Below are 13,111 nucleotides of genomic sequence, written 5' to 3'. Positions count from 1 at the left end.
GAGAGCGGGATGCTCAACTGGGCGGGGCGAGGTTTGGCCCCTCACAAAGATGGCGGCCTAGGGTGCTGGGAGAGTCACAACCCCCGTTGCCCCTGGCAAAGATGGCGGCCGAAGGGCAAAGGGGGAGGTTTGCCCTTTACAAACATGGCGGCGAGACGGGACGGCGCCGCTCTTGCCCTCAACTAAGACGGCCGCCGCTTCGTCTTCGCCTGATCAAAACACTCTGTCCAATCAGCGCCTTCTTCCCGCCTCACCAGGAGGCTGATTGGAGCGTCTCGTCCACGTCCTTAGCTCTGATTGGAAATCTCTGGAGAGACTCCGCCCAGCTGGGAAGCCGGGATTGGCTGGTTTCCAAGGTCATGTGCCCGGGCGAGGGGAGGGTGTGGGGAGCAGCCGGGACCGCTCGGTCCGGGGCAGGTGCTGGAGGGGGCGGCGGCTCGGGACGCGCATTGGGGGGGCGGATCCCGGCCCGAGGCCCCGGTTCTGCCCCGGGCCCATGGCCGAGCTGGCGCTGAGCCGGGAGCTGGACGAGCGGCTGCTCCACCTGATGGGGGCGCTGGAGGCGCTGCAGGGCAAGAGGGACGAATTCAACAGCCGCGTGGAGCAGGTGCGGCGGGGGGGGACTGCAGGCCCCCCCCCTACCCCTGGGCCCCCCCCACGGCCCCTGGGGCCCCCCCTTCCCACCCCCAGGGTCCCCCACTCTCCCTGGGCCTCCCCTTCCCACACCGAGGGCCCCCCCCTACCCCTGGGCCCCCCCCACTGCCCCTGGGGCCCCCCTTCCCACCCCCAGGGCCCCCCTTCTTACCCATCACGGCCCCCAAGTGCCCCTGGGGCCCCCCTTCTAACCCCTCAGGGCCCCCCCACTGCCCGTGGGGCCCCCTTCCCACCCTGAGGCCCCCCCACTGCCCCTAGCCCCCCCCCACTGCCCCTGGGGCCCCCCTTCCCACCCCCAGGGTCCCCCACTGCCCCTGGGGCCCCCCTTCCCAGTCCCAGGGCCCCCCTTCTTACTCCTCAGGCCCCCCCTACTGCCCCGGGCCCCCCCAACTGCCCCTGGGGCCCCCCTTCCCACCCCCAGGGCCCCCCCATTGCCCCTGGGGCCCCCTTCTTACTCCTCAGGGCCCACCACTGCCCCTGGCCCCCCCTACTGACCCTGCCCCCCCCACTGCCCCTGGGGCCCCCCTACCCACCCCCAAGGCCCCCCCACTGCCCCTGGGGCCCCCCATCCAAGTCCCAGGGCCCCGCTTCTTACCCCTCAGGCCCCCCACTGCCCCTGGGGCTCCCCTTCTTACCCCTCAGGCCCCCCCACTGCCCCCGGGGCCCCCCTTCCCACCCCCGGGGCCCCCTACTAACCCCTCAGGGCGCCCTACTGCCCCTGGGCCCCCCTTTGTACCCCTCAGGCCCTCCCACTGCCCCCGGGGCCCCCCTTCCCACCCCCGGGGCCCCCTTCTAACCCCTCATGGCGCCCTACTGCCCCTGGGGCTCCCCTTCCCACGCCCAGGGCCCCCCTTCTTACTCCCCAGGGCCCCCCCCACTGCCCCTGGGCCCCCCCTTTCCACCACCAGGGTCCCCCACTGCCCCTGGGGCCCCCCTTTCCACCCCCAGGGCCTCCCTTCTTACCCCTCTGGGCCCCCCCACTGCCCCCTGGGGCTCCCCTTCTTACCCCAGGGTCCCCTACTGCCCCTGGGGCCCCCCTTCCCAACCGCAGGGCCCCCTAGTGCCCCCAGGGCCCCCCTTTGTGCCCCCAGGACCCCCCCACTGCCCCTGGGGCCCCCCTTCTTACTCCTCAGGGCCCCCCTTCTTACCCCTCAGGGCCCCCCCTGCCCCTGGGGCTCCCCTTCTTACCCCCACTGCTCCCTGGGGCTCCCCTTCTTACCCCCAGTGTCCCCTACTGCCCCTTGGGCCCCCCTTCCAACTAGCAGGGCCCCCCTTCCCACCCCCAGGGCCTCCCTTCTTACCCATCAGGGCCCCCCACTGCCCCCTGAGGCTCCCCTTCTTACCCCACTGCCTCCTGGGGCTCCCCTTCTTACCCCCAGGGTCCCCTACTGCCCCTGGGGCCCCCCTTCTTACCCCCCAGGGCCCCCTCACTGCCCCCAGGGCCCCCTTCTTACCCCCCAGAGCCCCCTCACTGCCCCGGGGCTCCCCTTCTTACCCCCCAGGGCCCCCTCACTGCCCCCTGGGGCTCCCCTTCTTACCCCCAGGGCCCCCTCACTGCCCCCTGGGGCTCCCCTTCTTACCCCCAGGGCGCCCTCACTGCCCCCTGGGGCTCCCCTTCTTACCCTCAGGGTCCCCTACTGCCCCTGGGGCCCCCCTTCCCACCCCCAGGGCCCCCCCACTGCCCCTGGGGCCCCCATTCCCACCCCCAGAGCCCCCTTCTTACCCCTCAGGCCCCCCACTACCCCTGGGGCCCCCCTTCTTACCCCCAGGGGTCCTACCCCTGGGGCCTCCCTTCTTACCCATCACTGCCCCCAAGTGCCCCTGGGGCCCCCCTTCTTACCGCTCAGGGCCCCTCTTCTTACCCCTCAGGGCCCCAAACTCCCCACTGGGGCCCCCCTTCTTACCCCCCAGGGCCCCCTCACTGCCCCTAGGGCTCCCCTTCTTACCCCCAGGCCACCCCACTGCCCCGGACCCCCAGGGCCACCCCACTGCCCCTGGGGGCCCCCCTTCCCACCCCCAGGGCATCCCTTCTTACCCATCACGCCCCCCACTGCCCTGGCCCCCCCCCACTGCCCCTGGGGCCCCTTCCCACCCCCAGGGCCTCCCTTCTTACCCATCACGGCCCCCTAGTGCCCCTCAGGCTCCCCTTCTTACCCCTCAGGGCTCCCCTTCTTACCTCTCAGGGCACCCCAACTGCCCGTGGGCCCCCTTCCCACCCTGAGGCCCCCCCACTGCCCCGGGGCCCCCCTTCCCAGTCCCAGGGCCCCCCTTCTTACTCCTCAGGACCCCCCTACTGCCCCGGGCCCCCCAACTGCCCCTGGGGCCCCCCTTCCCACCCCCAGGGCCCCCATTGCCCCTGGGGCCCCCTTCTTACTCCTCAGGGCCCACCACTGCCCCTGGCCCCCCCTACTGACCCTACTCCCCCCACTGCCCCTGGGGCCTCCCTTCCAAGTCCCAGGGCCCTGCTTCTTACCCCTCAGGCCCCCCCACTGCCCCTGGGGCTCCCCTTCTTACTCCTCAGGCCCCCCACTGCCCCCGGGGCCCCCCCTTCCCACCCCCGGGGCCCCCCTTCTTACCCCTCAGGGCTCCCCTTCTTACCCCTCAGGCCCCCCACTGCCCCCGGGCCCCCCTTCCCACCCCCGGAGCCCCCTTCTAACCCCTCAGGGCGCCCGACTGCCCTGGCCCCCCCTTTCCACCCCCAGGGTCCCCTACTGCCCTGGGGCCCCCCTTCCCACCCGCAGGGCCCCCTAGTGCCCCCAGGGCCCCCCTTTGTGCCCCCAGGGCCCCCCTTCTTACCCCCCAGGGCCCCCTCACTGCCCCATGGGGACCCCCTTCTTACCCCCAGGGTCCCCTACTGCCCCTGGGGCTCCCCTTCCCACCCCCAGGGCCCCCCACTGCCCCTGGGGCTCCCCTTCTTTCCCCCCAGGACCCCCCTTCTTACCCCTCAGGGCCCCCCACTGCCCTGGGGCCCCCCTTCTTACTCCTCAGGGCCCCCTTCTTACCCCTCAGGGCCCCCCCACTGCTCCCTGGGGCTCCCCTTCTTACCCCCACTGCTCCCTGGGGCTCCCCTTCTTACCCCCAGTGTCCCCTACTGCCCCTGGGGCCCCCCTTCCCCACCCCCAGGGCCTCCTTCTTACCCATCAGGGCCCCCTAGTGCCCCTAGGGCCCCCCTTCTTACCCCTCAGGGCCCCCCCACCGCCCCCTGAGGCTCCCCTTTTTACCCCCACTCCCCCTGGGCTCCCCTTCTTACCCCCAGGGTCCCCTACTGCCCCTGGGGTCCCCCTTCCCACCCCCAGGGCCTCCCTTCTTTACCCCCCAGGGCCCCCCGTTGCCCCCTGGGGCTCCCCCTCTTACCCCCAGGGTCCCCTACTGCACCTGGGGCCCCCCTTCCCACCCCAGGGCCTCCCTTCTTACCCATCACGGCCCCCTAATGCCCTGGGGCTCCCCTTCTTACCCCTCAGGGCTCCCCACTGCCCCCTGGGGCTCCCCTTCTTACCCCCAGGGTCCCTACTGACCCTGGGGCTCCCCTTCCCACCACCAGGGCCCCCCTTCTTACCCCTCAGGGCCTCCCCACTGCCCCTGGGGTCCCTTCTTACCCATCACGGCCCCCTAGTGCCCCTCAGGGCCCCCCTTCTTACCCCTCAGGGCCCCCCTTCTTACTCCTCAGGGTCCCTCACTGTCTCCTGGGGCTCCCTTCCCCAGGGCCCCCCCACTACCCCTGGGGCCCCTTCTTACCCTCTGGCCCACCCACTGCCCCCTGGGGCTCCCCCTCTTACTCCTCAGGGCCCCCTAGCGCCCCTGGGTCCCCCCTTCCCACACCCAGGGCCCCCTCAATGCCTCCTGGGGCTCCCCTCCCCCACGGCCACCCTGCGGCTCCTTCTTACCCCCAGGGTCCCCCACTGCCCCTGCGGCCCCCCTTCTTACCCCTCAGGGCCCCCCTTCTTACCCCTCAGGGCCCCCCTTCTTACCCCTCAGGGCTCCCCCTTCTTACCGCTCAGGCCCTCCCACTCCCCCGGGGCCCCCCTTCCCACCCCAGGGCCCCCTACTGCCCCTGGCGCCCCCCTTCCCAGCCCCAGGGCTTACCCTCAGGGCCCCCTACTGCCCTGGGGCCCCCCTTACCCCCCAGGGTCCCCCACTCTCCTGTGCCTCCCCTTCCTACACCGAGGGCCCCCCACTGCCCCTGGGGCTCCCCTTCTTACCCTCAGGGCCCCTGGGGCTCCCCTTCTTACCCCCAGGGTCCCCTACTGCCCCTGGGGCCCCCCTTCCCACCCACAGGGCCCCCTAGTGCCCCTGGTGCCCCCCTTCCCACCCCCAGGGCCTGCCTTCTTACCCATCAGGGCCCCCTAGTGCCCCTGGTCCCCCTTCCCACCACCAGGGCCCCCCTTCTTACGCCTCAGGGCCCCCCACTGCCCCCTGGGGCTCCCCTTCTTACCCCACTGCCCCTGGGGCTCCCCTTCTTACCCCTCAGGGTCCCCTGTTGCCCCTGGGGCCCCCCTTCCCACCCGCAGGGCCCCCTAGTGCCCCCAGGGCCCCCCTTCCTACCCCCCAGGGCCTCCCTTCTTACCCATCACGGCCCCCTAGTGCCGCTGGGGCCCCCCTTCTTACCCCTCAGGGCCCCCCTTCTTACCCCTCAGGGTCCCTCACTGCCCCCTGGGGCTCCCCTCCCCAGAGCCCCCCCACTGCCCCTGGGCTCCCCTCCCCCAGAGCCCCCCCACTGCCCCTGGGGCCCCCTTCTTACCCCCAGGGTCCCCTACTGCCCCTGGGGCCCCCCTTCACACCCCCCAGGGCCCCCCCTTCTTACTTATCAGGGCCCCCCCACCACCCCTGGGGCCCCCCTTCCCTCCCCCAGGCCCCCCACTGCCCCTGCGGCTCCCCTTCTTACCCCTCAGGCCGCCCTACTGCCCCTGGGGCCCCCCTTCTTACCCCCAGGGTTACTGCCCCTGGGGCCCCCCTTCCCACCCCCAGGGCCTCCCTTCTAACCCATCACGGCCCCCTAGTGCACCTGGGGCCCCGCTTCCCACCTCTCGGGGCCCCCCTTCTTACCCCTCAGGGCCCCCGCACTGCCCCTGGGGCCCCCCTTCTTACCCCTAAGGGCCACCCCACTGGCCCTGGGGCTCACCTTCCACCCCAGGGCCCCCTCACTGCCCCCTGGAGCTCCCATCCTCCAGGGCCCCCCACTGTCCCTGGGGCCCCGCTTCCCACCCCTCAGGGCCCCACCACTGCCCCTGGGGCTCCCCTTCTCACCTCTCAGGGCCCCCCCACAACCCCTGGGGCTCCCCTTCTCACCTCTCAGGGCCTCCGCACTGCCTCTTGGCTCCCCTTCCACCCGCAGGGCCCCCCCACTGCCCCTTTCCCACCCCCAGGCCCCTGCGGCTCCTCTTCCCACTCCCAGGGCCCCCTACTGCCTCCTGGGGCTCCCTCCCCCAGGGCCTCTACCCCTGGGGGCCCCCCTTCTTCTGGGGCCCCCCTTATTACCCCTCAGGGCCTCAACTGCCCCCTGGGGCTCTACCTCTTACCCCAGGATCCCCAAGTGCCCCTGGGGCCCCCCTTCCACCCCCAGGGTCCCCCTTCTTACCCATCAGGGCCCCCCCACTGCCCCTGCGGCTCCCCTTCTTACCCCTCAGGGCCCCCTACTGCCCTTGGGGCCCCCCCTGCCCACCCCCAGGGCCCCCCTTCTGACCCCACAGGGCTCCCTACTTCCCCAGGGCCCCCCCCACTGCCCCTGGGGCCCCCCCTTCTTACCCCTCATGCCCCCCACTGCCCCTGGGGCCCCCCCTTCTTACCCCTCATGCCCCCCACTGCCCTGGGGCTCCCCTTCTTACCCCTCAGGGCCTTACCCCTCAGGCCCACCCACAGCCCTCGGGGCCCCCTTTCCCACCCCCAGGGCCCCCTTGTGCCCTCGGGGCCCCCTTTCCCACCCCCCAGGGCCCCCTTGTGCCCTCGGGGCCCCCTTTCCCACCCCCAGGGCCCCCTTCCGACCCTCGGGGCCCCCTTTCCCACCCCCAGGGCCCCCTTCCGACCCTCGGGGCCCCCTTTCCCACCCCCAGGGCCCCTTCCGACCCTCAGGGCCCCCTTCTTATACCACAGGAACCCCCAATTCCCCCTGGGGCCCCCCTTCCCACCCCTCAGGGCCCCCGACTGCCCCTGGGGCCCCCCTTCCGAGCCCCAGAGCTCCCCTTCTTACCCCTCAGGGCCCCCCCCTGCCCTCTGGGGCTCCCCTTCTTACTCCTCAGGGCCCCCCCACTGCCCTCTGGGGCTCCCCTTCTTACTCCTCAGGGCCCCCCCACTGCCCTCTGGGGCTTTCCTTCTTACCCCCAGGCTCCCTGACTGCCCCTGGGGCCCCCCTTACCACCCCAGGGCCCCCTACTGCCCCTGGGGCCCCCCTTCTTACTCCTCAGGGCCCTCCTTCTTATACCCCAGGGCCCCCCCACTGCTCTGGGGCTCCCCTCCCCCAGGGCCCCCACTACCCCTGGGGCCCCCTACTTACCCCCTGGGCCCACCCACTGCCCCCTGCTGCTCCCCCTCTTGCCCCCAGGACCCCTACTGCCCTGGGGCCCCCCTTCTCACCCCCAGGGTCCCCTAGTGCTCCTGGGGCCCCCCTTCTTACTCCTCAGGCCCCTCCCACTGCCCCCTGGGGCTCCCCCTCTTGCCCTCAGGGCCCCTCCCACTGCCCCCTGGGGCCCCCCTTCTCACCCCCAGGGTCCCCTACTGCTCCTGGGGCCCCCCTTCCCACCCGCAGGGCACCCTAGTTCCCCCAGGGCCCCTCTTCTTACCCTCCAGGGCCCCCTCACTGCCCCCTGGGGCTTTCCCTTCTTACCCCCAGGGTCCCCAACTGCCCCTGGGGCCCCCCTTCTTACCCCCAGGGTCCCCTGCTGCCCCTGGGGCCCCCCTTCCCACCCGCAGGGCCCCTAGTGCCCCCAGGCCCCCCTTCCTACCCCCCAGAGCCCACTGCCCCTGGGGACCCCCTTCTTACCCCCAGGGTCCCCTACTGCCCCTGGGGCCCCCTTCCCACCCGCAGGCCCCCTAGTGCCCCCAGGGCCCCCCTTCCTACCCCCCAGGGCCCACTGCCCCCTGGGGACCCCCTTCTTACCCCCTGGGCTCCCTACTGCCCCTGGGCCCCCCTTCTTACCCCTCAGGGCCCCCCTTCTTACCCCTCAGGGCTCCCCTTCTTACCCCTCAGGCCCCCCTTCCCACCCCCGGGGCCCCCTTCTAACCCTCAGGGCGCCCTACTGCCCTGGGGCTCCCCTTCCCACGCCCAGGCCCCCCTTCTTACTCCTCAGGGACCCCGCCACAGCCACTGGCCCCCCCTTTCCATCCCAGGGTCCCCCACTGCCCCTGGGGCCCCCCTTTCCACCCACAGGGCCTCCCTTCTTACCCATCAGGGCCCCCTAGTGCCCCTGGGACCCCCCTTCCCACCACAGGCCTCCCTTCTTACCCATCAGGGCTCCCTAGTGCCCCTGGGGCCCCCTACCCACCCTCAGGGCTCCCCTTCTTACCCCTCAGGGCCCCCCTACTGCCCCTGGGGCTCCCCTTCTTACCCCAGGGTCCCCTACTGCCCCTGGGGCCCCCCTTCGCACCCCAGGGCCCCCTAGTGCCCCCAGGGCCCCCCTTCTTACCCCCCAGGGCCCCCTCACTGCCCCCTGGGGACCCCCTTCTTACCCCCAGGGTCCCCGACTGCCCCTGGGGCTACCCTTCCCACCCCAAGGCCCCCCCACTGCCCCCTGGGCTCCCCTTCTTTCCCCCCAGGACCCCCCTTCTTACCCCTCAGGGCCCCCCCACTGCCCCTGGGGCTCCCCTTCTTACCCCCACTGCTCCCTGGGGCTCCCCTTCTTACCCCCACTGCTCCCTGGGGCTCCCCTTCTTACCCCCAGTGTCCCCTACTGCCCCTGGGGCCCCCCTTCCCACTAGCAGGGCCCCCCTTCCCACCCCCAGGGCCTCCCTTCTTACCCATCAGGGTCCCCCACTGCCCCTAGGGCCCCCTTCTTACCCCCCAGGGTCCCTACTGCCCCAGGGCCCCCCTTCTTACCCCCCAGGTCCCCCTCACTGCCCCCTGGTGCTCCCCTTCTTACCCCCCAGGGCCCCCTCACTGCCCCCTGGGCTCTCCTTCCCACCCCAGGGTCCCCCACTGCCCCTGGGGCCCCCTTCCCACCCCCAGGGCCCCCCACTGCCCATGGGCCCCCATTCCCACCCCAGAGCCCCCCTTCTTACCCCTCAGGGTCCCCCCACTGCCCCTGGGGCTCCCCTTCTTACCCCCAGGGTCCTACCCCTGGGGCCTCCCTTCTACCCATCACAGCCCCCTAGTGCCCCTGGGGCCCCCTTCTTACCATTCAGGGCCCTCTTCTTACCCCTCAGGGCCCCCCCACTGCCCCTGGGGCTCCCCTTCTTACCCCTCAGGGCCCCCCCACTGCCCCCTTGGGCTCCCTTCTTACCCCCAGGGCCCACCCACTACCCCTGGGACCCCCCTTCTTACCCCTCAGGGCCCCAAACTGCCCACTGGGGCCCCCCTTCTTACCCCCCAGGGCCCCCCTTCTTACCACCCAGGGCCCCCTCACTGCCCCCTAGGGCTCCCCTTCTTACCCCCAGGGCCACCCACTGCCCCTGGGGCCCCCCTTCCCACCCCCAGGGCCCCCCTTCTTAGCCCTCAGGGTCCCCTACTGCCCCTGGGGCCCCCCTTCTTACCCCCCAGGGCCCCTGAGTGCCCCCAGGGCCCACCTTCTTACCCCCCAGGGCCCCCCGCTGCCCCCTGGGCTCTGCCACTTACCCCCAGGGTCCCCTACTGCACCTGGGGCCCCCCCTTCCCACCCCAGGGCCTCCTTCTTACCCATCACGGCCCCCTAGTGCCCTTGGGGCTCCCCTTCTTACCCCTCAGGGCTCCCCACTTCCCCCTGGGGCTCCCCTTCTTACCCCCAGGGTCCCCTACTGCCCCTGGGGCTCCCTTCCCACCACCAGGGCCCCCCCTTCTTACCCCTCAGCGCCCCCCCACTGCCCCTGGGCCCCCTTCCCACCACCAGGGCCTCCCTTCTTACCCATCACGGCCCCCTAGTGCCCCTCAGGGCCCTTCTTACCCCTCAGGGTCCCTCACGGCTCCCCTTCCCCAGGGCCCACCCACTGCCCCCTGGGGCTCCCCCTCATACTCCTCAGGGCCCCCTAGCGCCCCTGGGTCCCCCCTTCCACCCCCAGGGCCCCCTCAATGCCTCCTGGGGCTCCCTCTCCCCAGGGCCCCCTACTACCCTGGGGCTCCTTCTTACCCCAGGGTCCCCCACTGCCCCTGCGGCTCCCCTTCCCACCCCCAGGGCCCCCCTTCTTACCCCTCAGGCCCCCCCACTGCCCCTGGGCTCCCCTTCTTACCCCTCAGGGCTCCCCTTCTTACCGCTCAGGCCCCCCCACTGCCCCCGGGGCCCCCCTTCCCACCCCCAGGGCCCCCTAGTGCCCCTGGCGCCCCCCTTCCCAGCCCCAGGGCTTATGCCTCAGGGCCCCCTACTGCCCCTGGGGCCCCCCTTCCCACCGCCCAGGGTCCCCCACTCTCCCTGGGCCTCCCCTTTCCACACCGAGGGCCCCCCCCAGCCCCTGGGGCTCCCCTTCTTACCCCCAGTGTCCCCTACTGCTCCTGGGGCCCCCCTTCCCACCCACAGGGCCCCCTAGTGCCCCTGGTGCCCCCGTTCCCACCCCAGGGCCTGCCTTCTTACCCATCAGGGCCCCCTAGTGCCCTGGGTCCCCATTCCCACAACCAGGGCTCCCCTTCTTACCCCTCAGGGCCCCCGCACTGCCCCCTGGGGCTCCCCTTCTTACCCCAGGGTCCCCTTCTTACCCCTCAGGGCCCCCCTTCTTACCCCCAGGGCCCCTAGTGCCCGCAGGGCCCCCCTTCTTACCCCCAGGGCCCCCTCACTGCCCCCTGGGGCTCCCCTTCTTACCCCAGGGCCCCCTCACTGCCCCTGGGGCTCCCCTTCTTACCCCAGGGCCCCATACTGCCCCTGGGGCCCCCCTTCCCACCCCTCAGGGCCCCCCCACTGCCCCTGGGGCCCCCCTTCCCACCCCTCAGGGCTCCCCTTCTTACCCCTCAGGGCCCCCCAACTGCCCCCTAGGGCTCCCCTTCTTACCCCTCAGGGCCCCCCAACTGCCCCCTGGGGCTCCCCTTCTTACCCCCAGGGTCCCCTGCTGCCCCCGGGGCCCCCCTTCCCACCCGCAGGGCCCCCTAGTGCCCCCAGGGCCCCCCTTCCTACCCCCCAGGGCCCACTGCCCCCTGGGGACCCCCTTCTTACCCCCAGGGTCCCCTATTGCCCCTGGGGCCCCCCTTCCCACCCGCAGGGCCCCCTAGTGCCCCCAGGGCCCCCCTTCCTACCCCCCAGGGCCCACTGCCCCCTGGGGACCCCCTTCCCACCACCAGGGCCCCCCTTTGTACCCTCAGGCCCCCCTTCCCACCCCCGGGGCCCCCTTCTAACCCCTCAGGGCGCCCTACTGCCCCTGCGGCTCCCCTTCCCATGCCCAGGGCCCCCCTTCTTACTCCTCAGGGCTCCCCCCACTGCCCCTGGGGCCCCCCTTTCCACCCCCAGGGCCTCCATGCTTAACCATCAGGGCCCCCTAGTGCCCTTGGGGCCCCCCTTCCCACCCCTCAGGGCTCCCTTCTTACCCCTCAGGGCCCCCCCACTTTCCCCTGGGGCTCCCCTTCTTACCCGAGGGTCCCCTACTGCCCCTGGGGCCCCCTTCCCACCTGCAGGGCCCCCTAGTGCCCCCAGGGCCCCCCTTTGTGCCCCCAGGCCCCCTTCTTACCCCCAGGGCCCCCTCACTGCCCCCTGGGGACCCCCTTCTTACCCCCAGGGACCCCTACTGCCCCTGGGGCTCCCCTTCCCACCCCCAGGGCCCCCCACTGCCCCCTGGGGCTCCCCTTCTTTCCCCCCAGGACCCCCTTCTTCCCCCTCAGGGCCCCCCCACTGCCCCTGGGGCCCCCCTTCTTCCCCCTCAGGGCCCCCCACTGCCCCTGGGGCTCCCCTTCTTACCCCAGTGCTCCCTGGGGCTCCCCTTCTTACCCCCAGTGTCCCCTACTGCCCCTGGGGCCCCCCTTCCCACTAGCAGGGCCCCCTTCCCACCCCCTAGGGCCTCCCTTCTTACCCATCAGGGCCCCCCACTGCCCCCTAGGGCCCCCATTCTTACCCCCCAGGGTCCCCTACTGCCCCCAGGGCCCCCCTTCTTACCCCCCAGGGCCCCGAGTGCCCCCAGGCCCCCTCACTGCCCCCAGGGCCCCCCTTCTTACCCCCAGGGCCCCCTCACTGCCCCCTGGGGCTCCCCTTCCCACCCCCAGGGCCCCCCCACTGCCCCTGGGGCCCCCATTCCCACCTCCAGAGCCCCCCTTCTTACCCCTCAGGGTCCCCCCACTGCCCCTGGGGCCCCCCTTCTTACCCCCAGGGTCCTACCCCTGGGGCCTCCCTTCTTACCCATCAGGGCCCCCTAGTGCCCCTGGGTCCCCCCTTCCCACCCTCAGGGCCCCCCTTCTTACCCTCAGGGCCCCCCACTGCCCCCTGGGCTCCCCTTCTTACCCCCACTGCCCCCTGGGGCTCCCTACTTACCCCCAGGGTCCCCTACAGCCCCCGGTGCCCCCCTTCTTACCCCCCAGGGCCCCCTAGTGCCCGCAGGGCCCCCCTTCTTACCCCAGGGCCCGCTCACTGCCCCCTGGGGCTCACCTTCTTACCCCCAGGGCCCCCTCACTGCCCCTGGGGCTCCCCTTCTTACCCCCAGGGCCCCCTCACTGCCCCCTGGGGCTCGCCTTCTTACCCCCAGGGCCCCCATACTGCCCCTGGGGCTCCCCTTCTTGCCCCTGGGGCTCCCCTTCTTGCCCCCAGCGCCCCCCAACTGCCCCCTGGGGCTCCCCTTCTTACCCCCAGGGTCCCTGCTGCCCCTGGGGCCCCCTTCCCACCCGCAGGGCCCCGTAGTGCCCCCAGGGCCCCCCTTCCTACCCCCCAGGGCCCACTGCCCCCTGGGGACCCCCTTCTTACCCCCAGGGCACCCTACTGCCCCTGGGGCCCCCCTTCCCACCCGCAGGGCCCCCTAGTGCCCCCAGGGCCCCCCTTCCTACCCCCCAGGGCCCACTGCCCCCTGGGGACCCCCTTCTTACCCCAGGGCGCCCTACTGCCCCTGGGCCCCCCTTCCCACCCCCAGGGCCCCACTTTGTACCCCTCAGGGCTCCCCTTCTTACCCCTCAGGCCCCCCAACTGCCCCCTGGGGCTCCCCTTCTTGCCCCCAGCGCCCCTGGGGCCCCCCTTCCCACCCCTCAGGGCTCCCCTTCTTACCCCTCAGGGCCCCCCAACTGCCCCCTGGGGCTCCCCTTCTTACCCCCAGGGTCCCCTGCTGCCCCTGGGGCCCCCCTTCCCACCCGCAGGGCCCCCTAGTGCCCCAGGGCCCCCCTTCCTACCCCCCAGGGCCCACTGCCCCCTGGGGACCCCCTTCTACTCGTGAGATAGCGCGT

The 13,111-nt window shown here is 72.9% G+C and overlaps 1 protein-coding gene across 1 annotated transcript in view; it reads left to right on the top strand.

Annotated features, from left to right (window-relative positions):
* Positions 1-374: 374 nt before the first annotated feature.
* VMA22 (vacuolar ATPase assembly factor VMA22) overlaps positions 375-13,111 on the top strand; it is a 25,354-nt gene continuing 12,617 nt past the window's right edge. The window contains exon 1 of the mRNA XM_073321396.1: positions 375-607. Coding sequence (XP_073177497.1) covers positions 497-607 — 111 coding nt within the window. The 5' untranslated portion in view covers positions 375-496. The remainder of the gene's footprint in view (positions 608-13,111) is intronic.

Source organism: Lepidochelys kempii, chromosome 23 (genome assembly GCF_965140285.1).
Source record: "Lepidochelys kempii isolate rLepKem1 chromosome 23, rLepKem1.hap1, whole genome shotgun sequence".
In the NCBI taxonomy this organism is placed as follows: Eukaryota; Metazoa; Chordata; order Testudines; family Cheloniidae; genus Lepidochelys; species Lepidochelys kempii.
This window is presented reverse-complemented; position numbering and strand designations above follow the sequence as displayed.